Source organism: Oncorhynchus keta, chromosome 7 (assembly GCF_023373465.1).
Source record: "Oncorhynchus keta strain PuntledgeMale-10-30-2019 chromosome 7, Oket_V2, whole genome shotgun sequence".
Classification (NCBI taxonomy): Eukaryota; Metazoa; Chordata; class Actinopteri; order Salmoniformes; family Salmonidae; genus Oncorhynchus; species Oncorhynchus keta.
In genome coordinates, this window is record NC_068427.1 from 43,211,366 (window position 1) to 43,237,826 (window position 26,461).

The 26,461-nt window shown below is 45.2% G+C and overlaps 1 protein-coding gene across 3 annotated transcripts in view; it reads right to left on the reverse strand.

Annotated features, from left to right (window-relative positions):
- Positions 1-5,198: 5,198 nt before the first annotated feature.
- Positions 5,199-26,461, reverse strand: part of LOC118371850 (SH3 domain-binding protein 4) — an 85,848-nt gene continuing 64,585 nt past the window's right edge. For all 3 annotated transcript variants that reach the window (XM_035757478.2, XM_052522945.1, XM_052522946.1), the window contains exons 4-5: positions 9,890-10,078; positions 5,199-6,848 (exon numbers count right to left, since the gene is read on the reverse strand). In XM_035757478.2, coding sequence (XP_035613371.1) covers positions 6,624-6,848; positions 9,890-10,078 — 414 coding nt within the window. In that variant the 3' untranslated portion in view covers positions 5,199-6,623. The remainder of the gene's footprint in view (positions 6,849-9,889; positions 10,079-26,461) is intronic.

A 26,461-nucleotide genomic window follows, 5' to 3' on the forward strand; every position in this document is an offset into this window, starting at 1 on the left:
TGCAGGGAGAGACATACAGTATGGTGCAGGGAGAGTGAGAGACCTACAGTATGGTGCAGGGAGAGTGAGATACCTACAGTATGGTGCAGGGAGAGTGAGAGACCTACAGTATGGTGCAGGGAGAGACATACAGTATGGTGCAGGGAGAGTGAGAGACCTACAGTATGGTGCAGGGAGAGAGAGCGAAAGACCTACAGTATGGTGCAGGGTGAGAGAGCAAGAGACCTACAGTATGGTGCAGGGAGAGAGAGAGATACCAACAGTATGGTGCAGAGAGAGAGACATACACTATGGTGCAGGGAGAGAGACATAAAGTATGGTGTAGGGAGAGACCTACAGTATGGTGCAGAGAGGGAGACATACAGTATGGTGCAGGGAGAGTGAGAGACCTACAGTGTGGTGCAGGGAGAGACCTAGAGTATGGTGCAGGGAGAGTGAGAGACCTACAGTGTGGTGCATGGAGAGACCTACAGTATGGTGCAGGGAGAGTGAGAGACCTACAGTGTGGTGCATGGAGAGACCTACAGTATGGTGCAGGGAGAGTGAGAGACCTACAGTATGGTGCAGGGAGAGAGACCTACAGTATGGTGCAGAGAAAGAGAGACATACAGTATGGTGCAGAGAAAGAGAGACATACAGTATGGTGCAGGGAGAGTGAGAGACCTACCGTGTGGTGCAGGGAGAGACATACAGTATGGTGCAGAGAGAGAGACATACAGTATGGTGCAGAGAGAGACATACAGTATGGTGCAGGGACAGACCTACAGTGTGGTGCAGGAGAGACATACAGTATGGTGCAGGGATAGTGAGAGACCTACAGTATGGTGCAGGGAGAGACCTACAGTATGGTGCAGGGAGAGTGAGAGACCTACAGTATGGTGCAGGGAGAGACATACAGTATGGTGCAGGGAGAGAGAGACCTACAGTATGGTGCAGGGAGAGTGAGAGACCTACAGTATGGTGCAAGGAGAGACATACAGTATGGTGCAGGGAGAGACATACAGTATGGTGCAGGGAGAGTGAGAGACCTACAGTATGGTGCAGGAGAGTGAGAGACCTACAGTATGGTGCAGGGAGAGTGAGAGACCTACAGTATGGTGCAGGGAGAGACATACAGTATGGTGCAGGGAGAGTGAGAGACCTACAGTATGGTGCAGGGAGAGTGAGATACCTACAGTATGGTGCAGGGAGAGTGAGAGACCTACAGTATGGTGCAGGGAGAGACATACAGTATGGTGCAGGGAGAGTGAGAGACCTATAGTATGGTGCAGGGAGAGTGAGAGACCTACAGTATGGTGCAGGGAGAGTGAGAGACCTACAGTATGGTGCAGGGAGAGACATACAGTATGGTGCAGGGAGAGTGAGAGACCTACAGTATGGTGCAGGGAGAGTGAGAGACCTACAGTATGGTGCAGGGAGAGTGAGACCTACAGTATGGTGCAGGGAGAGAGAGACCTACAGTATGGTGCAGGGAGAGAGACATACTGTATGGTGCAGGGAGAGAGAGACCTACAGTATGGTGCAGGGAGAGAGACATACTGTATGGTGCAGGGAGAGAGAGCTAAAGACCTACAGTATGGTGCAGTGAGAGAGAGCAAGAGACCTACAGTATGGTGCAGAGAGAGATATACCTACTGTATGGTGCAAGGAGAGAGAGAGATACCTACAGTATGGTGCATGGAGAGAGAGCAAGAGACCTACAGTATGGTGCAGGGAGAGACCTACAGTATGGTGCAGAGAGAAACACCTACAGTGTGGTGCAGGGAGAGAGAGACCTACAGTCTGGTGCAGAGAGAGACATACAGTATGGTGCAGGGAGAGAGAAACAGTATGGTGCATAGAGAAACATCTACAGTATGGTGCAGGGAGAGACACACCTCCAGTCTGGTGCAGAGAGAGACCTACAGTATTGTGCAGAGCGAGAGACATAAAGTATGGTGTAGGGAGAGACCTACAGTATGGTGCAGAGAGGAGACATACAGTATGGTGCAGGGAGAGTGAGAGACCTACAGTGTGGTGCAGGGAGAGACCTACAGTATGGTGCAGGGAGAGTGAGAGACCTACAGTGTGGTGCATGGAGAGACCTACAGTATGGTGCAGGGAGAGTGAGAGACCTACAGTATGGTGCAGGGAGAGACCTACAGTATGGTGCAGGGAGAGTGAGAGACCTACAGTATGGTGCAGGGAGAGTGAGAGACCTACAGTATGGTGCAGGGAGAGACATACAGTATGGTGCAGGGAGAGACATACAGTATGGTGCAGGGAGAGTGAGAGACCTACAGTATGGTGCAGGGAGAGGAGAGACCTACAGTATGGTGCAGGGAGAGTGAGAGACATACAGTATGGTGCAGAGAGAGAGACATACAGTATGGTGCAGGGAGAGACCTACAGTGTGGTGCAGGAGAGACCTACAGTATGGTGCAGGGAGAGTGAGAGACCTACAGTATGGTGCAGGGAGAGACATACAGTATGGTGCAGGAGAGAGAGACCTACAGTATGGTGCAGGGAGAGTGAGAGACCTACAGTATGGTGCAGGAGAGACATACAGTATGGTGTAGGGAGAGACATACAGTATGGTGCAGGGAGTGAGAGACCTACAGTATGGTGCAGGGAGAGTGAGAGACCTACAGTATGGTGCAGGAGAGACATACAGTATGGTGCAGGAGAGTGAGAGACCTACAGTATGGTGCAGGGAGAGTGAGATACCTACAGTATGGTGCAGGGAGAGTGAGAGACCTACAGTATGGTGCAGGGAGAGACATACAGTATGGTGCAGGGAGAGTGAGAGACCTACAGTATGGTGCAGGGAGAGTGAGAGACCTACAGTATGGTGCAGGGAGAGACATACAGTATGGTGCAGGGAGAGTGAGAGACCTACAGTATGGTGCAGGGAGAGTGAGAGACCTACAGTATGGTGCAGGGAGAGTGAGACCTACAGTATGGTGCAGGGAGAGAGAGACCTACAGTATGGTGCAGGGAGAGAGACATACTGTATGGTGCAGGGAGAGAGAGCTAAAGACCTACAGTATGGTGCAGTGAGAGAGAGCAAGAGACCTACAGTATGGTGCAGAGAGAGATATACCTACTGTATGGTGCAAGGAGAGAGAGAGATACCTACAGTATGGTGCATGGAGAGAGAGCAAGAGACCTACAGTATGGTGCAGGGAGAGACCTACAGTATGGTGCAGAGAGAAACACCTACAGTGTGGTGCAGGGAGAGAGAGACCTACAGTCTGGTGCAGAGAGAGACATACAGTATGGTGCAGGGAGAGAGAAACAGTATGGTGCATAGAGAAACATCTACAGTATGGTGCAGGGAGAGACACACCTCCAGTCTGGTGCAGAGAGAGACCTACAGTATTGTGCAGAGCGAGAGACATAAAGTATGGTGTAGGGAGAGACCTACAGTATGGTGCAGAGAGGGAGACATACAGTATGGTGCAGGGAGAGTGAGAGACCTACAGTGTGGTGCAGGGAGAGACCTACAGTATGGTGCAGGGAGAGTGAGAGACCTACAGTGTGGTGCATGGAGAGACCTACAGTATGGTGCAGGGAGAGTGAGAGACCTACAGTATGGTGCAGGGAGAGAGACATACAGTATGGTGTAGGGAGAGACCTACAGTATGGTGCAGGGAGAGTGAGAGACCTACAGTATGGTGCAGGGAGAGTGAGAGACCTACAGTATGGTGCAGGGAGAGTGAGAGACCTACAGTATGGTGCAGGGAGAGACATACAGTATGGTGCAGGGAGAGACATACAGTATGGTGCAGGGAGAGTGAGAGACCTACAGTATGGTGCAGGGAGAGTGAGAGACCTACAGTATGGTGCAGGGAGAGTGAGAGACCTACAGTATGGTGCAGGGAGAGACATACAGTATGGTGCAGGGAGAGTGGGAGACCTACAGTATGGTGCAGGGAGAGTGAGAGACCTACAGTATGGTGCAGGGAGAGAGACCTATTGTGCAGTGAGAGACATACAGTATGGTGCAGGGAGAGTGAGAGACATACAGTATGGTGCAGGGAGAGTGAGAGACCTACAGTATGGTGCAGGGAGAGACATACAGTATGGTGCAGGGAGAGAGACCGATTGTGCAGTGAGAGACATACAGTATGGTGCAGGGAGAGTGAGAGACATACAGTATGGTGCAGGGAGAGTGAGAGACCTACAGTATGGTGCAGGGAGAGGGAGAGACCTACAGTATGGTGCAGGGAGAGACCTACAGTATGGTGCAGGGAGAGTGAGAGACCTACAGTATGGTGCAGGGAGAGGAGAGACCTACAGTATGGTGCAGGGAGAGACCTACAGTATGGTGCAGGGAGAGAGACCTACAGTATGGTGCAGGGAGAGAGACCTATTGTGCAGTGAGAGAGACCTACAGTATGGTGCAGGGAGAGAGACCTACAGTATGGTGCAGGGAGAGAGACCTACAGTATGGTGCAGGGAGAGAGACCTATTGTGCAGTGAGAGAGACCTACAGTATGGTGCAGGGAGAGGGAGAGACCTACAGTATGGTGCAGGGAGAGAGACCTACAGTATGGTGCAGGGAGAGAGACCTATTGTGCAGTGAGAGAGACCTACAGTATGGTGCAGGGAGAGGGAGAGACCTACAGTATGGTGCAGGGAGAGAGACCTACAGTATGGTGCAGGGAGAGAGACCTATTGTGCAGTGAGAGAGACCTTTGGAACCATTTTGTTGGAGCTGTAAACGGTTTGATGGTTGCTTTCAACATCAGACTTTTGGAGTGATGGGAATGCTTGGCAAAGCAGAAAGTTGGACAAACAAACAGGCTGCTGGAGGTCATCCAAAAATTAAACTCCTCCTCCGTTCCATCCATCTCCATCTATTCCTTCTCCTCTCTTTCATGGGTGTCTAGCTCTCGCTGGTGTATTTCAACCTCTCTTTCACTTCATCTGTATCAGATAATTAATTGTTAGTGTCTCACCCCCATCTTACCTTTTTGTCTCCTCTCAACAGAACATGCTGTATTCTCTGGGATGTCGTTGGGTGGTCAGCACAAACATAATGCTGATTAGAAAACCAAACATAACCTGTTGCATCACTAATATTAATTCCACGCTTGTAATTTCCACGCTTGTAAGGGAAAATGTAATTCAAGAACACAAACAAATCTAACATGAATATAAATTATTGCTACTGCGGTAAAGAAATCCGATCGTTCAGCAATCAGCATAATGAATTGCGTAAAAAATATTCACATTTTATTTATATTCTCCACAAAAGTATGCAGTCACAAAACAGATGTGAAATGTGTATTAACAACACAAACAGGGGAGAAAACATACCCAGAATCCTTAACAGAGTTTTAGCATTGTAACAGTGGTTGGATATTGAATGAGGCATATATGTAGTTATATGTAGATTCATATTAACTGGTGACCAGCTTCGGTACACTATATTCACTAAGTCTAGTATATAAATAACTGCAGGCCATATGGTTTCCTTTTAAAAGATAGTTAAGAGAGGTGAAAAAGCGGTCAGAGATGAATTTATTTGAAATTAAAGAACAAAGTTAATCTGTGAGTTATGCACAGTTATTCACTCTGTCCTTAGAAATATGTTCACTAACAAAGTAGTTGAAATAAAAACGGACCACAGTAGGAGGAAACAATAAGAGAGCGCTTTCTTCTGAACAACTCCGACGCTTTATAAATAAACACATTTATATTTAGCTCGTTTGACACACGTGACAAGGCTAGAGAACAGGGATACCATTAACAAACGTCGTCTTTGCACTGGATCGAGTCCACAGTTATGAACGAAAGGTGTCAAAGTGTCTTTAAAAAATGCTGTGCCATATTTAGAGTTAAAAAAAATACATACGATGCCAGACAATGAAGATTAAAATAGTCTTTGTGAATACTGAGACTGTAGCATTGTGTAGTTTGGCTGGTGGCTATACAAAGATGGGTGGTTGAGGACTAGCAGTCTAGTCCTCCTGGAGGTGAGGGGGAGTCTCGTCCTCCTGGAGGTGAGGCGGAGTCTAGTCCTCCTAGGGGTGAGGGGGAGTCTAGTCCTCCTAGGGGTGAGGGGGAGTCTAGTCCTCCTAGGGGTGAGGGGGAGTCTAGTCCTCCTAGGGGTGAGGGGGAGTCAAGTCCTCCAAGGGGTGACGGGGGACAGTCTAGCAGTCTAGTCCTCCTAGGGGTGAGGGGGAGTCTAGTCCTTCTAGGGGTGAGGGGGGACAGTCTAGCAGTCTAATCCTCCTGGGAGTAGTCTAGCAGTCCAGCCCCTCACCCCCATGAGGACTAAAGGCAGATTCAGAGGAAGCAAGACTCAGAAGGACCAGACAGACAGCTGTTGTTCAGAATCTTCAATACAAACAGGGAATAAGGTTGTGGAGCTTAGGAAGATATGCAAAAATGATCCACAAGGGTAGGGTCAGACCTGGGGTTAGGGGTTGGGTCAAGGGTGGGGATAGGATGGTGATGGACATAGGAAGGACAGCAGGAGGTGGAGTCTATATTAACAGTCCAAAGGTTCATCCTCTTCTATATTTCATCTATACGAGTGGGAAATAAATTGCTTTCCAATTAGCGGAGATATAAGGGAAGGAGACAAGCTGCACCCTATGAGTGATGATGACAATGATTATGGTCAGTTTGGTCTATATGGCACAGTCGTCCTGAGAGGCGGGGCTGAAGGCTGAGCTCCGGAGTGTATCCAGGCAGTTGACGAGGATGAGCGTTCCCGTCAGGTGTTTCCAACGCTTGGTGATGGGGCTCTTCATCTTGTCCAGGCCCATGTGGAGCTCCTGGATCACATCCCGGTAGCTGTCCCCAATCTGGGCAGCCCACGTCAGTAGGAAGTCATAGGCTGGCTTCCACATGGCCTACACAGGGAGAAAGAGAGAGGTGGCGATTGAAGGGAGCATATTGGACTGACAATAGATCACATGGGAATTGCATGCTGTTTTCTGATGTTTCTATGGTAATAACTAAATAAACTCAGTGACCCTGTGATTAGGGTCACTGACCACTACCTTGTATCCTTTTCCCTCTCGCTCTCATCCAACACTTCCCACACTGCCCCTACTCGGATGGTATCGCGCCGTCCCAACCTTCGCTCTCTCTCCCCCGCTACTCTCTCCTCTTCCATCCTATCATCTCTTCCCTCTGCTCAAACCTTCTCCAACCTATCTCCTGATTCTGCCTCCTCAACCCTCCTCTCCTCCCTTTCTGCATCCTTTGACTCTCTATGTCCCCTATCCTCCAGGCCGGCTCGGTCCTCCTCCTGCTCCGTGGCTCGACGACTCATTGCGAGCTCACAGAACAGGGCTCCGGGCAGCCGAGCGGAAATGGAGGAAAACTCGCCTCCCTGCGGACCTGGCATCCTTTCACTCCCTCCTCTCTACATTTTCCTCCTCTGTCTCTGCTGCTAAAGCCACTTTCTACCACTCTAAATTCCAAGCATCTGCCTCTAACCCTGGGAAGCTCTTTGCCACCTTCTCCTCCCTCCTGAATCCCCCCTCCTCCCTCTCTGCAGATGACTTCGTCAACCATTTTGAAAAGAAGGTCGACGACATCCGATCCTCGTTTGCTAAGTCAAACGACACCGCTGGTTCTGCTCACACTGCCCTACCCTGTGCTCTGACCTTTTTCTCCCCTCTCTCTCCAGATGAAATCTCGCGTCTTGTGACGGCCGGCCGCCCAACAACCTGCCCGCTTGACCCTATCCCCTCCTCTCTTCTCCAGACCATTTCCGGAGACCTTCTCCCTTACCTCACCTCGCTCATCAACTCATCCCTGACCGCTGGCTACGTCCCTTCCGTCTTCAAGAGAGCGAGAGTTGCACCCCTTCTGAAAAAACCTACACTCGATCCCTCCGATGTCAACAACTACAGACCAGTATCCCTTCTTTCTTTTCTCTCCAAAACTCTTGAACGTGCCGTCCTTGGCCAGCTCTCCCGCTATCTCTCTCAGAATGACCTTCTTGATCCAAATCAGTCAGGTTTCAAGACTAGTCATTCAACTGAGACTGCTCTTCTCTGTATCACGGAGGCGCTCCGCACTGCTAAAGCTAACTCTCTCTCCTCTGCTCTCATCCTTCTAGACCTATCGGCTGCCTTCGATACTGTGAACCATCAGATCCTCCTCTCCACCTCTCCGAGTTGGGCATCTCCGGCGCGGCCCACGCTTGATTGCGTCCTACCTGACAGGTCGCTCCTACCAGGTGGCGTGGCGAGAATCTGTCTCCTCACCACGCGCTCTCACCACTGGTGTCCCCAGGGCTCTGTTCTAGGCCCTCTCCTATTCTCGCTATACACCAAGTCACTTGGCTCTGTCATAACCTCACATGGTCTCTCCTATCATTGCTATGCAGACGACACACAATTAATCTTCTCCTTTCTCCCTTCTGATGACCAGGTGGCGAATCGCATCTCTGCATGTCTGGCAGACATATCAGTGTGGATGACGGATCACCACCTCAAGCTGAACCTCGGCAAGACGGAGCTGCTCTTCCTCCCGGGAAGGACTGCCCGTTCCATGATCTCGCCATCACGATTGACAACTCCATTGTGTCCTCCTCCCAGAGCGCTAAGAACCTTGGCGTGATCCTGGACAACACCCTGTCGTTCTCAACTAACATCAAGGCGGTGGCCCGTTCCTGTAGGTTCATGCTCTACAACATCCGCAGAGTACGACCCTGCCTCACACAGGAAGCGGCGCAGGTCCTAATCCAGGCACTTGTCATCTCCCGTCTGGATTACTGCAACTCGCTGTTGGCTGGGCTCCTGCCTGTGCCATTAAACCCTACAACTCATCCAGAACGCCGCAGCCCGTCTGGTGTTTAACCTTCCCAAGTTCTCTCACGTCACCCCGCTCCTCCGCTCTCTCCACTGGCTTCCAGTTGAAGCTCGCATCCGCTACAAGACCATGGTGCTTGCCTACGGAGCTGTGAGGGAACGGCACCTCAGTACCTCCAGGCTCTGATCAGGCCCTACACCCAAACAAGGGCACTGCGTTCATCCACCTCTGGCCTGCTCGCCTCCCTACCACTGAGGAAGTACAGTTCCCGCTCAGCCCAGTCAAAACTGTTCGCTGTTCTGGCCCCCAATGGTGGAACAAACTCCTCACGACGCCAGGACAGCGGAGTCAATCACCACCTTCCGGAGACACCTGAAACCCCACCTCTTTAAGGAATACCTAGGATAGGATAAAGTAATCCTTATCACCCCCCTTAAAAGATTTAGATGCACTATTGTAAAGTGGCTGTTCCACTGGATGTCATAAGGTGAATGCACCAATTTGTAAGTCGCTCTGGATAAGAGCGTCTGCTAAATGACTTAAATGTAATGTAAATGTAATTAGATTGCCCGCCCTGAGGTTGGAAGTTCGATTCCCCGGCCGCTTCATACCAAAGACTGTAAAAATGGGACTCAACACGTCTCTGCGTCGCACTCAGCATTAAGGATATAGAATGTGGTAGACTAGCGTCCTATCTGTCCAGGGGGTGTACTTGTACATCAAGCTGCCTCACGCTACAGAAAACAGGAGATAGGCTCCTGCTCCTATGAGCTGTTCTAGCTCGCACAAGCAAACGCTCGTGCAAGGTTATTTACTTACTATGGTCATAATGATGTTGTTGGCTTACCCACAGTGCAGCACAGGGAGAGATAAGGACAGAGGACGATGTGGGGTGGTAATTGAAGGGTATACATATTGAAGTGAGGGTGACAATAAAATCACATGGAACTGGCATGTTATGCTCCACCAGTTTAACAATGGTTATTGTTTTCTGACATTCATAGTATATCAATCCAAAAGTATGTAAAGCACAAAAAGTCTTTAACCATTTCCAGTTCACAGGTCATGTCATTTCCAAAAGCTGTGTGTAGTATTTCAATAATGCCAGATCAGAACCTAGCCTCACCTCATTGTCCACCACTCCGTTCCTGTCTCTGTGCGGTCCCTCGTATGCATCCAGCTGCAGACGGGACACTTTGGATAGCCTTTCAGCCAGTTCCCGCCACCGCCCAGCCACCTCCACCGCCGTGGTCAGCAGGACAAAGTCCATCACCAGCCTGGCCACCAGGCCCTGGCAGTCCATCTTCAGCAACGCCTGAGGGGGGAAGACAGAGAATGGTTAAAAAATAAAAACACAAACTGTACATTCTTGCCAGTACAATTCCACGAGAGAGCTGGTCAGGACAGGATAATATACAAAACCCACAGGAACAAACACACACAAGAACACAAGATTAAGAGTTTTGTTTCTTGGATATGCTTCCCATTGTTCCTAAATATCCTCTTTCCCATAATCTCAAATCTGTGTAATTTTCCATAATCTCAAATCTGTGTAATTTCCCATAATCTCAGGTCTGTTATTTTTCAGATGTATTCCGGAGGGCCTGACGGGAACAGAGCCTCTACAGCGGTAGGCACCACCTCACCAGGAGGGCTACAGCATTCCAGAGCCATGCAGGCTCCAACTCTCTGGCTCTCTAGGCACCACCTCACCAGGAGGGCTACAGCATTCCAGAGCCATGCAGGCTCCAACTCTCTGGCTCTCTAGGCACCACCTCACCAGGAGGGCTACAGCATTCCAGACCCATGCAGGCTCCAACTCTCTGGCTCCAGCTAGGTACAGTAGCTGTCTATGCTGCTGGGCTGAGAGGAGGAGAGCGATTCTTGTTTGATTAACTCAGCGATAGGCAGGAGAGCAGACCAGGGGACAATGTGCCAAAATGGAGCACAGCAAACAGCAGAAAACCCATGCTTTTTTTTACACTACTTCAAATGGAGAAAGATACCTTTGACTGGCTAGCACTGTGTAAAATGGCCTGTTTCCAAGTGTAAATCAGAGAATATCTTTAATGATAAGAAGTAGAAAAGCAGTATTGAGAAGTCAGAACAAAAACAGTCTTACCAATCGGCTCTGGAAGGTCATGGATATTTACACACGCTAATAGCCTCTAACAGCTTGTCTATTGTCCTCATATCACGGCCCAGTTCAGCTCAGCAGGCAAACTACTCCAAACATGTATTTAGTAGGTTTATAACCTAGTACATATTTGTTTTCTTCATGTCTTAACAAGAAGTATAGACTATAAAGTTAATATATGGTATATATGGTTTCTATATTCATACAATCATCAATAAAGGTCTAATATCAAATCAAATTTACATTTAAAATAGTAACACACTTAAAACAATAACATGAACATGTGAACATTCATGTGCCTTAATAACAAACTTGTATGCAATCTGTAAATAAGAATAAAATAGTTCAAATTGCGAGTCCAGTTGGTTTAGCCACAGAAAACGAAAGCAACCTTACCGCTAGCCATGATTGGCTGAGATAATGAGTGGGCTGGACATGCTGAGAGATGAGTTTGGCCATATAGCACGCTTCTGTCTATTTGAGCTGGTCAGTATGTATTGGTACTCCTGTCTAACCCTGCTTTTAACTTGGGTATTAAAACTGCATACGTGTTGCTTTCCACTTTCTGGAGGACTGAGTTCAGTGGAATTCGAGTATGATAGCTGAGGAGATGGAGAAAACACCTATCTCCGGATTACATCTTCAAACTAAGGGCAACCATGGCATCTGCAACTGGAGATGCATCCATCTATAAAAAAGGGGTTTCATTTCAAGTTAAAGTGTACTGTTAGCCAACTAACGTTAGCTGGCTGGCTCGCTAGCTAACATTACGTGTATGATCTTATTATACGTATCTCAGAACCATTTGCTTGGCTAGCTAACATTGAACCTGGTTGGTTAACTACCTGCAGATTCATGCAGGGTAGTAACATCATGAGTTGGGAGTATGGTTCATTGTTCATCTTAACAAAATAACCCACTATGCAAGTAACCAATTCGGGTGCGTTCGTAAATTCAGTCTGGCCAATTAAGAGTACTCTCGTCTGAGTGTACCAGAGTGCAGAATAACTGAAGAATTTACGAACGCTCAACACCCGTTGAATATGGCCGGTGTCAGTAAACGTTGGCAAAAAAAGCAGAATTACATTATTTCCAGCAGCACAGTTACAGTCACCAATGCTCTGGATAACATGAAAACAGCCTAACCATCTCTGCTTGGACAAGTAAAATGGTCAGAGTTGGGTGTTCTCTCATTTGTGTCTGGAAGTAGCTAGTTAATGTTAGCCAGTTAGCTTGGGTGCTTGACTGCCGTTTGGATCAACCCTACTCACCGGCCAGAGCGTCCAGCGTGCTCTCTGAACGGTCCGAGAACGAAACGCTCTGAATTTACGAACTGACAATCTGACAGCACAGCTGCAGTCACCAGCGCTCTGGAAAACATAACAGCCTAACCAGCTCTGCTAGGGTGAGTAATGTACAGTGAGCTGTTCTGACTGGAAGTAGCTAGCAAGTTTGCTTGGGTGCTTGACTGCTATTTAAAAAAAAAATATATATTATTATGAACAAAACAAATACAAGAGTACATAAACCTAACACACAGGGGTATTACATATTGAGATACATTTTCAATTCTTCAAAAAGTTTTATGGTACATATTGCTTTTTTGTTTTTACACTTACACTGATCATTTCAAAAAGAATATTTAAATTCTATGTGAAGAGGGGTTTGTCTTCCGCCCACTTCATTTTATGGATAAAGAATCTGCCATGAAAAATAAACAAATTAACAATGAAAGTTCAAATCAGGGTCCATATAATTTCAATCAAAATAAAACATAATATCAGTCTTTCAAACTAACATTAATTCTAGTTTATTTGAAAATAAAATCTTCTAACTCACGCCAAAATCTTCTGACATAAGAACAGTCCAAAAATAAAAAGGTCAAGACTCCCGAGTCACAAGCACAAAATACACATTTGATATCAATAGCTATTTTGAATCTGTTTATAACAAAAGGTCTTTACAGGGGTGCTTGACTGCTGTTAGTACTGAATGCTCTGATCAACCCTTAAAGAGATGGGTGTGGCTAAAGCTTAAGAGAGTGTGAATGATGCCGAATGTGAGTAGACAAAGAAGGGCTCTCCAGTAATAGTACCAAAACATTCAAAGGCCATTTTATCGAAAAATGAAGTTTACAAGTTTAATCAGCTTTCAAAGAAAAATGACTTTTCCATTGTTCCTCAAATACAGTGTATGATATACCATTTTGTAGCTCTGTTAGGCTACATTAGACCGACTTGAGCCGGTTGGTCACACATTGTGTACTATAGTCCAAAAAGCATTTCTTCAAGTGGCTACGGCGGTGCATATTCTATGTGCAATACTGTTTTCCATACAACCTTGCAAAGTTCTCACATAACTGTTGCAAGTGGAAAAGAGCCAACTCGCTCCACTGTGATACATTTTGTACATAAGCCGGTACAGGCGTTGACAAAATAGGTCCAGCAATCATAACAGAGCGAATAAGGAGTAAACCCATGTCACATTTTTACATTCATGTGCATTGAAATGAGAAAACCCTGATGAGATTTTAGCGAGCAGGTGGCCAACTTAAACTGAATATTTCTTATCATTCCATCATCCAGCACACCAATATTCTTCCAGACGGTAAAAATGTGTTTTGATGCCCAGAGTCCACTAAGGCCATGTCCATGGGCATGAAATACGGCAATTTAAATAGCTCTGAGAATCTCAGTTTCAGTCTCTATTGTTTTCCTGTGTGCCTTGGTCTTTGCCTGTGTCCACATACTCTGTTGCATTTTCTGAACTTCATTCTGATGTTGTAGTACACAGTTGTCTGTCCAGTGCATGACGGAGTAATCTGCTTTTTTTACCCCAGTTCCATGGAAAAGTCTGCAAGCATTTGCTGCAACCTGTGTGAGCTTGACATGGATCTGTGTTGTTGAGCAGATACAAACATGGTGGTGAAATCTCAAGTAGACTACATGGAAGTTAAACACATAACATTAAGAGAAAAAAAAAGTTTCTAATGAAATGACATTGAAAATAAACAGGGGCCTGAAAGGCTTAGCAATAAAGTAGCCAACTGTATAAACTGTTATGAAATGTCACCAATGTATACTAGTTGTTAGTTGAAGAATAGGCTACTCGGAGACAATATTATTAACGCTTTTACAGAGACGCAAACAACTCTGTAATAATAAACACACACAAAACATGTTCATCCTGCCAAAATGACTCCTGGGTCTGTTCTGGCTGCAATGGCAAATCATCTGGAAAGGTGGCTGTCTTCCTTCTGGAAAGGTGGCTGTATCTTGCTGTTCAACTGTCCATTGAGTGAATTTATGGCTTTGTGACTGTGGTAACTAGCGACGCCCAGAGTTTCTGTGCTTGTTTGAGTGGTAAAGGCTGAAGCAATCTACAGCAGATGAAAGTCGAGGAGTGAAGTCGGGGGAACTGCATCTGCTACAGCTGAAAGTCGGCCACTGATGTGGTTTTCCAACAAAAATAATTTTCTATGTCACACACTCAGTCAGAACACACGTGCCTGGCTGCAAAAGTCAAATCAAATCAAATTTTATTTGTCACATACACATGGTTAGCAGATGTTAATGCGAGTGTAGCGAAATGCTTGTGCTTCTAGTTCCGACAATGCAGTGATAACCAACAAGTAATCTAACTAACAATTCCAAAACTACTGTCTTATACACAGTGTAAGGGGATAAGGAATATGTACATAAGGATATATGAATGAGTGATGGTACAGAGCAGCATACAGTAGATGGTATCGAGTACAGTATATACATATGAGATGAGTATGTAGACAAAGTAAACAAAGTGGCATAGTTAAAGTGGCTAGTGATACATGTATTACATAAGGATGCAGTCGATGATGTAGAGTACAGTATATACGTATGCATATGAGATGAATAATGTAGGGTAAGTAACATTATATAAGGTAGCATTGTTAAAAGTGGCTAGTGATATATTTACATCATTTCCCATCAATTCCCATTATTAAAGTGGCTGGAGTTGGGTCAGTGTCAATGACAGTGTGTTGGCAGCAGCCACTCAATGTTAGTGGTGGCTGTTTAACAGTCTGATGGCCTTGAGATAGAAGCTGTTTTTCAGTCTCTCGGTCCCAGCTTTGATGCACCTGTACTGACCTCGCCTTCTGGATGATAGCGGGGGTGAACAGGCAGTGGTTCGGGTGGTTGATGTCCTTGATGATCTTTATGGCCTTCCTGTAACATCGGGTGGTGTAGGTGTCCTGGAGGGCAGGTAGTTTGCCCCCGGTGATGCGTTGTGCAGACCTCACTACCCTCTGGAGAGCCTTACGGTTGAGGGCGGAGCAGTTGCCGTACCAGGCGGTGATACAGCCCGCCAGGATGCTCTCGATTGTGCATCTGTAGAAGTTTGTGAGTGCTTTTGGTGACAAGCCGAATTTCTTCAGCCTCCTGAGGTTGAAGAGGCGCTGCTGCGCCTTCTTCACGACGCTGTCAGTGTGAGTGGACCAATTCAGTTTGTCTGTGATGTGTATGCCGAGGAACTTAAAACTTGCTACCCTCTCCACTACTGTTCCATCGATGTGGATGGGGGTGTTCCTCTGCTGTTTCCTGAAGTCCACAATCATCTCCTTAGTTTTGTTGACGTTGAGTGTGAGGTTATTTTCCTGACACCACACTCCGAGGGCCCTCACCTCCTCCCTGTAGGCCGTCTCGTCGTTGTTGGTAATCAAGCCTACCACTGTTGTGTCGTCCACAAACTTGATGATTGAGTTGAGGCGTGCGTGGCCACGCAGTCTTGGGTGAACAGGGAGTACAGGAGAGGGCTCAGAACGCACTTGTGGGGCCCCCGTGTTGAGGATCAGCGGGGGAGGAGATGTTGTTGCCTACCCTCACCACCTGGGGCGGCCCGTCAGGAAGTCCAGTACCCAGTTGCACAGGGGCGGGTCGAGACCCAGGGTCTCGAGCTTGATGAAGAGCTTGAGGGTACTATGGTGTTGAATGCCGAGCTGTAGTCGATGAACAGCATTCTCACATAGGCATTCCTCTTGTCCAGGTGGGTTAGGGCAGTGTGCAGTGTGGTTGAGATTGCATCGTCTGTGGACCTATTTGGGCGGTAAGCAAATTGGAGTGGGTCTAGGGTGTCAGGTAGGGTGGAGGTGATATGGTCCTTGACTAGTCTCTCAAAGCACTTCATGATGACGGAAGTGAGTGCTACGGGGCGGTAGTCGTTTAGCTCAGTTACCTTAGCTTTCTTGGGAACAGGAACAATGGTGGCCCTCTTGAAGCATGTGGGAACAGCAGACTGGTATAGGGATTGATTGAATATGTCCGCAAACACACCGGCCAGCTGGTCTGCGCATGCTCTGAGGGCGCGGCTGGGGATGCCGTCTGGGCCTGCAGCCTTGCGAGGGTTAACACGTTTAAATGTCTTACTCACCTCGGCTGCAGTGAAGGAGAGACCGCATGTTTTCGTTGCAGGCCGTGTCAGTGGCACTGTATTGTCCTCAAAGCGGGCAAAAAAGTTATTTAGTCTGCCTGGGAGCAAGACATCCTGGTCCGTGACTGGGCTGGGTTTCTTCTTGTAGTCCGTGATTGACTGTAGACCCTGCCACATGCCTCTTGTGTCTGAGCCATTGAATTGAGATTCCACTTTGTCTCTGTACTGACGCTAGCTTGTTTAATAGCCTTGCGGAGGGAATAGCTGCATTGTTTATATTCGGACATGTTACCAGACACCTTGCCCTGATTAAAAGCAGTGGTTCGCGCTTTCAGTTTCACGCGAATGCTGCCATCAATCCACGGTTTCTGGTTTGGGAATGTTTTTATCGTTGCTATGGGAACGACATCTTCGACGCACGTTCTAATGAACTCGCACACCGAATCAGCGTATTCGTCAATATTTCCATCTGACGCAATACGAAACATGTCCCAGTCCACGTGATGGAAGCAGTCTTGGAGTGTGGAGTCAGCTTGGTCTGACCAGCGTTGGACAGACCTCAGCGTGGGAGCCTCTTGTTTTAGCTTCTGCCTGTAGGCAGGGATCAGCAAAATGGAGTCGTGGTCAGCTTTTCCGAAAGGGGGGCGGGGCAGGGCCTTATAAGCGTCGCGGAAGTTAGAGTAACAATGATCCAAGGTTTTACCACCCCTGGTTGCGCAATCGATATGCTGATAAAATTTAGGGAGTCTTGTTTTCAGATTAGCTTTGTTAAAATCCCCAGCTACAATGAATGCAGCCTCCCGGATAAATGGTTTCCAGTTTGCAAAGAGTTAAATAAAGTTCGTTCAGAGCCATCGATGTGTCTGCTTGGGGGGGGATATATACGGCTGTGATTATAATCGAAGAGAATTCTCTTGGAAGATAATGCGGCCTACATTTGATTGTGAGGAATTCTAAATCAGGTGAACAGAAGGATTTGAATTCCTGCATGTTTCCTTCATCACACCATGTCTCGTTAGTCATGAGGCATATGCCCCCGCCACTCTTCTTACCAGAAAGATGTTTGTTTCTGTCGGCGCGATGCGTGGAGAAACCCGTTGGCTGCACCGCATCGGATAGCGTCTTCCCAGTAAGCCATGTTTCCGTGAAGCAGAGAACGTTGCAGTCTCTGATGTCCCTCTGGAATGCCACCCTACACAGGCAGCAGCAGGCACTCAGCTCGTCCACAGGCAGCAGCAGGCGCTCAGCTCGTACACAGGCAGCAGCAGGCCAGCAGCAATTTCAGTAAATTGCAAATCATTGTTGGCTGACTGCAACAGCAGTAGTGCGGGTTCGACGAGCCAAACCCAATGAATATTGTTGGTCACGAATGTTTGATCTTGAACAGAACTTTCAACATCAATCAACATGTGTCAATCAAAATTGTACAGCCAGAAGTACAGAAAAGAGTGGGAGTGTGTAGCTGAACAAATGTCAAATCATATTTTTTGCCGAGATGGCCAGTCAATTTGAGTAACGTTATTGTGTATTCTACGTAATGACGCAGTTTTACGTTATCACGCAATGACATCACAACGTCATTAAGCAACTTTTAGCATCAAATCAACCTGCCTCTAGCAACTTACCCTGAAAATTAGTTGGCAACACCGGTCGGGGGATGTACATATGCACCGTCAGGAAGTCGAATAACTTCTGATGTTTCTAGGAAACCGCTAATGGCAGACATGGAATTCGCCTTCGTTATTGCCGATGAAGTGAATGATATAAAAAAATCCACTTTTTTATATCATTCACGTGATCAACATGTCCCGAGGAATGAATATCCTGATACAGAAATATTAGATACAAGCCCAAGCTCTTCCTAACACTCACAATACTTATTTTGTATTTTTGTGAGGTTCTCAAAATATAACCAGGTACAGTAGTGAATGCATAGGCTACGACAATGAGAAGGTGTTTTTGCAGCATATGGGATATGATTGGTTGTTTGCCATTACTTCATGCCCTTGTACCTGTACCTTGTATTATTTGTGATTGTGCAACATGGAATTGTAACAAGTGTGATTAAATGGTCCACAAAAATTCTTACTGAATGCAAATTGACTGCAGTGTATATTTCTTTAATTCACAAACCTTATATTGCTTGTCAGTAAGCATGTAAAGAATTTGATTAAATTACATGAAGTACACAACACTCACCGTACAGAACGGTATTAGACTATACAGCGGATAAAATGTAGATTTTGGGCCACTGATCTACACGCAATACCCCACAAAGTAAGTGGAATTTTGTTTAGAGAATTTTTTACTAATTAATACAATTTTCTCGAGTCAATAAGTATTTTTTATGACCTTAAAACGTCCAGGAATAAAAATAAGCTTAACAAGTCACATAATAAGTTGCATGGACTCACTGTTTGCAATAATATTAAAGTCATTTTTGAATGATTACCATCTCTATACCCCACACATACAATAATTATCTATAAGGTCCCTCAGTCGAGCAGTGAATGTCAAGCACAGATTCAACCACAAAGACCAGGATGGTTTTCTAATGCCTTGGAAAGAAGGGCACCAATTGGCAGATGGGAAAAAAAACAAAGAAAGCAGACACTGAATTTCCCTTTGAGCATGATGTTATTAATTACGATTTGGATGGTGCATCAATACACCCAGTAACTACAAAGATACAGGCATCCTTCCTAACTCAGTGGAAAGAAAAGGAAAGAAATCGCTCAAGGATTTCACCATGAGGCCAATAGTGATTTTAAAACAACGTTTAATAGCTGTGATAGGAGAAAACTACTCCAGAATTCTAAGCTAAATGAAAGAGTGAAAAGAAAGTCTGTACAAAATAATATTCCTAAACATGCATCCTGTTTGCAATAAGGCACTAAAGAAATACTGAAAAAAAGTGTGGCAAAGATATTAACTTTTTGTACTCAAAACAAACGTTATGTTTGGGACAAATCCAACATGTCACTGAGTACATATTTTCAAGCATGGTGGTGGTTGCATCAAGTTATGGATATGCTCGTCATCGGCCAGGGCTCGGGAGTTTTATTTTATTTTTTAAAACCCAGAATAGAGCTAAGCACAGGCAAAATCCTCGAAGAAAATCTGGTTCAATCTGCTTCCCAACAGACAGTGAGTGTGCAAAGCTGTCATCAAGGCAAAGGGTGGCTACTTAGAAGAATGTCATATATAAAAAATATTTTGATTTGGTCAACACTTTTTTGGTTACTACATAATTCCATGTGTGTTGTTTCATAGTTTTGAAGTCTTCACTATTATTCTACAATTTAGAAAATAGTAAAATAAAGAAAAACCCTTGAAATGATTGATAATAGGTGTCCAAACGTTTGACTGGTCCTGTATAAATATATAATTAAAAAATGACATCCAACCAAGCAATCTGGTTGTTGTAGGATAGTAATCTTAGCATTGTCAAATATGTACACCACAACATGAAATAGTTGTGTGAATATCATGCTTCTTTGTCATGTCTCAGGAAGAACACTCTGCACAACACCCATGTACTGTCAGCTGTTCCAGGTGATTTTGATGCATATCAGCTGAGGTTAAGCTACACAGATGGAAAGTGAAGCATGGCAGAGTTTAAGTTGAAGGTGAGTAAAAACATGGACTGATAATACAACATGTGATGTTGATGCATATAACCATTGATAATACACCACACTGACTCCTCAGGTGATGTTGATGCATATCTACACCACACATCTTGATGCAACATTGATAATACACCACACTTTCTCATATAACCATTGATGTTGATGCATATAACCATTGATAATACACCACACTGACTCCTCAGGTGATGTTGATGCATATAACCATTGATAATACACCACACTGACTCCTCAGGTGATTTTGATGCATATAACCATTGATAATACACCACACTGACTCCTCAGGTGATTTTGATGCATATAACCATTGATAATACACCACACTGACTCCTCAGGTGATTTTGATGCATATAACCATTGATAATACACCACACTGACTCCTCAGATGTAACATCGGTATTGGACTGATTGAGGGGCATAAGTCGTCGGACACATTTACATTACATTTACATTTAAGTCATTTAGCAGACGCTCGTATCCAGAGCGACTTACAAATTGGTGCATTCACCTTATGACATCCAGTGGAACAGCCACTTTACAATAGTGCATCTAAATCTTATAGGGGGGGTGAGAAGGATTACTTATCCTATCCTAGGTATTCCTTAAAGAGGTGGGGTTTCAGGTGTCTCCGGAAGGTGGTGATTGACTCCGCTGTCCTGGCGTCGTGAGGGAGTTTGTTCCACCATTGGGGGGCCAGAGCAAAGGAATGGGACAAAAGGTGGCGTCGCCAGAGACAGGTTTAATTAGACATGTAAACCAATCCATACATTTTCAATACAGTACCGAGTTTTGAAAAGTTCAGACTTGTTCCACAGATTTTAATGTGTGCTTTTTTTGTTGTTGTTGCACAATAACTTATTGTCTCCTGTAATGTCACAGACTCTCAGACGCTCTGCTGAAGAGTATCCGGATGCGTTTTTAATAACCTCCCACCCTGGCACTCCCCAGAGTTTTAGGACCTGATTGCGTCAGCAGAACGGAAAAGGGCCAAGCAAGCTTATGGGGAGAAAAAGCGCAGTCAGAATGAAAACCGGAGCAACCGTCCATGTCAAACGCAGCCTTACCCAAAACAACCGAATGTGCAATAGACCATAGACTATTTTCACTGACTCTTCACACTTGCTCCTCAAGAGACTTATTGCACCGACTCCCACTCACTCACCCAGCCTTACATATACACAGAACATCCTCTTCTTTAGTACTTATATATTTTTTTTAATAAATTGTCTTAATATTCCGTATAAAATTTTTTATAAACGTGTATTACACCGCTGAGAGCTTGTCATTTTTTTGTTATTTCATTACGTATTTTTTGGAAGGGGTTTGGGAATATATCATTTTTTATTTATATGTTTTATGTTATAAATGTTTTATATTTTTTATTAGAAATGTAGTGTATATTATGACACCTACAAAAGACTGTTAAAACCCACATTTATTCAAATGTGTTTTTCCCTGCCAAGAAGATTCCTTTCGTTTGAAAGTTAAAAAAAAAAAAAAAATCAATTGTTGTAATGATTTCTTTACAGTCAAGTTTTTTTCACCGTATTTTAAAGATCTTATTAAAATATTGAATAATTTGTTTGGAGCAACAACATGCAAAACACCTTAGTTCTTCCGACTGGCATGGGAGTGGCTAGTCTTCAGAGCTGTAAGGATAATTAGGAGTCTGAAAGTATTTTGTGGCAGTGTAGCCAGGCTTGTTTCTGTACATCTAATCTGTTTGGAGTATCGCCCAGACCAACAACTCGCCCTTTGAAACCCTCAGTCTTGTCAAGTTGAGGTGAAAGCAAACTATGCCTGTGCTCATGGAATCTGAATATGTTTTCATGTAGCACAGCCTCAGGCAGAGAGAATCATAGGGCATGACTGAAGTGCAGCATGCAAAGTCATTCACCCAAACACATATATGAACACACAACAAACACATACATGCCAAAGACTCATCCTTTACTGATACTGAGCAATCACAGCACACATGGTTAAGCTCAGTGACTCGTGACTGATCCGTTCTCTGACTAGCAGACTCAGAGCTCCGCCAACTAAAGCTCTTATTTGTTCCATGGGCAGGAATACATGGAATGACAGGAAACAGGCAGGGTGGGGGGGTTGTGGTTGGTGGAGATGCTCTCTCTCTCTCTCTCTGTGTGTACAGAGACATAGACAGGTTACAGACAAGAGCATAAGATAGCGGGATGGATGCCTGGAGTTCCTGCTAACGTCTACCCAGGAATGCACAGTTTCAGCCCAGATCAGAGTTCAATAGCAGAGGGAGTTTCCACTTCAGCCCAGTCTACATTATATATACCCTCCTCCAGAGAGAATAACAAGGACATTCAAAAGAAGGATTCTGTTCCCATCTGTGTGCATTTGTACAGGATAAGTAAGACCTGAGACAAGCACCTGCTTCCTCTCTGGATAACAGCAACAGGAAATTCCCTGCAGGAATCAAGGAGATTGCTTCCCAAGTCACCTTCAGCTAGGTCCTGACCCAGCCAGGAGTCCTGGTGCTCTGCTCACACCTGACCCAGCCAGGAGTCCTGGTCCTAAAAGACATACAATAATACTGCACATATAGAGCCAGTAAAGTTGACTTTGCACACAACACAAACCGTTTCAGTGTTGACCTACACTGAGTACACAAAGCATTAAGAACACCTTCTCTTTCCATTACAGACTGACCTGGTGAATCCAGGTGAAAGCTATGATTCCTTATTGATGGCACCTGTTAAATCCACTTCAAAATCAGTATAGATGAAGGGGAGACAGGTTAAATAAGGATGTTAAAGCCGTGATACAATTGAGACATGGATTGGTGTATGTGTGCCATGCAGTGTGAATGGGCAAGACAACATGTTTAAGTGCCTTTGAACAGGGTAATGTGGTAGGTGCCAGGCGCACCAGTTTGAGTGTATCAAGAACTGAACCACTGCTGGGTTTTTCATGCTCAACAGTTTCCCGTGCATCAACAAAGGTCCACCACCCAAAGGACATCCAGCCAACTTGACACAACCGTGGGAAGCATTGGAGTCAGAAAATAAGAACGAGCACACTGCTGCTCATGCTCCCAGGTGATATTTATTTACAACATTTGGACCCTTAGGTCTTCATCAGGCATCCATATCCCAGGTGCGGGTGGAAGGTAAGAAATGACAATTATTGACTAAGGGTTGGACATAGTCGTCAATATATCCATTGTTGAGGAGTGGATGTGGGGTGAAAGTTTATGAGCACAGAGCATAATGAATATAGCTACATAATCAAAAGACAATATGCGACCGACCGGTTTGATTTGGTCTTACGTAGCAACATTTGAAAGTTTTTTTTCTATTGGATAAAAGTAGAGGCTAGATGGTATATCATACACTACAGTTGAGGAACAATGGGAAAGTAATTCTGTTTTGAAAGTTGCTAAACTTGTAACCTCACTTTTGAGAAAAGGGTCCTTGGATATTTGGTACCTTCTGGAGAGCTCTTCTTTGTCTACAACCATTCATTTTTGAAAATAAATGCAACCTTTAACTAGGCAAGTCAGTTAAGAAGAAATTCTTATTACAATGACGGCCTACCGGGGAACTGCCTTGTTCAGGGCAGAACGACAGATTTTTACCTTGTCAGCTCGGGAATTCGATCCAGGAACTCAATGCTCTAACCACTAGGCTATCTGCCACATTGTTCACACCCTCTTAAGCCTTAGCCCCACCCATCGTTTTAAGGATTCACATGTGAGGCCATGTGCTAAACAACCAAAGATTTCAAGACTAAAGGCTGGTTTATACTATGGGTGTGTTTGGAAATTTAATCTGGAGTGCCAGTGTGATCAGAGTTCGCTCTCTGGGCATTGTCAGTTCATAAATTCAGAGTGTTTCGCTCTCGGAGCGTTCAGAGCGCACACTGGACGCTCTGGCCGAGGTGTAGGGTTGATCCGAGTGTTCTGACCAAAACAGCAGCAGTCAAGCACCCAAGCTAACATTGGCTAGCTTGCTAGCTACTTCCAGACACAAATGAGAGAACGGCTCACTGACCATTTTACTCACCCTAGCAAAGCTGGTTTGGCTGTTTATGTTATCCAGAGTGTTGGTGACTGCAATTGTGCAGCTGGCAACAATTTAATTACTATTTTATGCCAATGTTTACTGACACCGGCCATATTCAACGGGTGTTAAGTGTTAGTAAATTTGTCAGTTATTCTGCACTCTGTTACGTTCCCCAGTTTGTGTTGTAGTTTGCATGTGTTTATTTCAGGAAATGGCTTCCTGAAATCCCTCAAGCAGCTGATTGGTCGACTCCATGGCTAATTGGAGAGCTGACCCCGCCCCCTCGTCAAGAGCTACATAAAAGCCAGTGTTCTGTTCAGGAGGAGAGATTTGCTGGGAGGTCATTGCAGAGATTTTGCTGGAGAGGTTGATTTTGCTGGAGAGGTTGATTTTGCTGGAGAGGTTGATTTTGCTGGAGAGGTTGATTTTGCTGGAGAGGTTGATTTTGCTGAGAGTTGGTATGTTTTGTGAGTTTGTTGCTCAGAGAGAGCTTATTTGATGTCCTTTGTTTCTTAGTTTGTTTGTAAAATTGTTTAATATTCTAATATTCTGTTTCATTTGTTCCCAGGGGGGGGAAGGGAAGGCACCTAGGGAGTGCTTAGGCAAGAGGCCCGCGGGCATACATATACCCGTAGCATATTCGCTGTCTAGGCACACTCGGTAAGACCTGGGCGGACCACCCCCTATATTTTGGTTAGGGCACCAGGTGGTGCTAAATTAGGTAAGTAAGGAGAGGGGGGGGGGGGGCTTTGAGATTTACTTTCTTTGCTTTGGTTCCGTCCAGCCCCTTTTCCCCATATTACCGTGTAAAGGAATAAAGTCCTTGTAAACGGTACCACATTCTGCCTGTTGTCATTCTTACTTGCACCTACAGTCCATACCTTTTTCACTTCACAGAGAGTTTAGTTGTAGCAGGGTGTTGCGTTCCCTCTTCATAGAGGCGTGCGTAACACACTGTCAGACGAGCGAGAGTTCTCTGAAATTGGAGTAGAGAGCCTGAGCAAATTTACCAGCTACGTATATCGACAGTTGTCACAATGACATCATTAATATTCTATTGAAATGGTTACTGAAATGGTATAGTGGAGTCTTTTGTTTAGCCATGTAGCTAGCGAGCTAAACAATGAACCATAATCCCAACTCAGATCACTACCCTGCATGAATCTGCAGGTAGATAACCAACCAGGTTCAATGTTAGCTAGCTAATAGATTTTAACTAGCAATTTCAAATGGCTCTGAGAAAATAATAATATAACTACACAGATCATGCACTTAACATTAGCTAACAGTACACCAACTTGAAATGAAAACTCCTTTGACAAAATTCGAAACATGTAATATCTGAAAATGTTGTTGCTTGCTAGACTATCTTACCCGTTTATATGGATGGACACTTCTCCCTTTCTGTCACAGATGCCATATTTGCAAACAACCAGAATAATTTTCTACATCTCCTTAGCTATTATACTCAAATTCCACTGGTTTCAAAACTCGGTCCTCCAGAAAGTGGAGAGCAATGCTTTTGCAGTTCTGTGATATCTTTCAAAAAAGCCACTGGAAGATTGCTGTCTTTCTCTGTGGCTAAACCAACTAGGCTCATAATTTTACAAATGTATTTTCAGATGGCATACAAATACATGTTATTAAGGGACAGTGTTAATACTGTTATGATGCGTGACACAAATCATGTATTTACATTGGGGGGGGGGCAGGGTAGCCTAGTGGTTAGAGCGTTGGGCTAGTATCCGGAAGGTTGCAAGTTCAAATCCCCGAGCTGACAAGGTACAAATCTGTCGTTCTGCCCCTGAACAGGCAGTTAACCCACTGTTCCTAGGCCGTCATTGAAAATTGTTGTCTAGTTAAATACAGGTAAATTGTTTGTCAAGAGTCGTATGATAACATCTCGGTACTGGGACAGGATTCAAGGAAGTTTGAGCAAACATTTTTAAATTGTTTATGGTATGAAGTCAATTTCTACTTAATAATTTTCCACCAATAGACAATGGGTTAAATCCACGCAGGGCATAATGGTCTGTGGCCTGAAGCTGACAATCGCAGACAGCTGAAGAGGAATTATACGTGGTGCTGTTATCCTCAAATGTCACTGAGGAATAAAGGATTGTTGTTTTGTGTGTGATGTGTGTGTGTTTCTGAATGTGTGTGCGAGTGGTTTAGCTAAATGTCACAACGATTGTTTACAGCAGCCAGTACCAGTACGCAAACTCTGCACTGCATAAATCATCTCACTGAATGCAACTCCGGCAAGCATATTTCTGAGGGGCAGGCGGGGCTTTACACAGCATGAATCAGTCTTAGCTCGATCGTTTACTACTTGTAAACAAAGTGTATGAAAGCAAGATCTAAGGATAGCTCCGAGTGATCAATGGCAGGTTGAGAACTGAGGGAGTTAATTTGAGGAATGTGATGCTTCTTGAAGAATAGCGATATCTCTCGTCTCTCTAGACTCC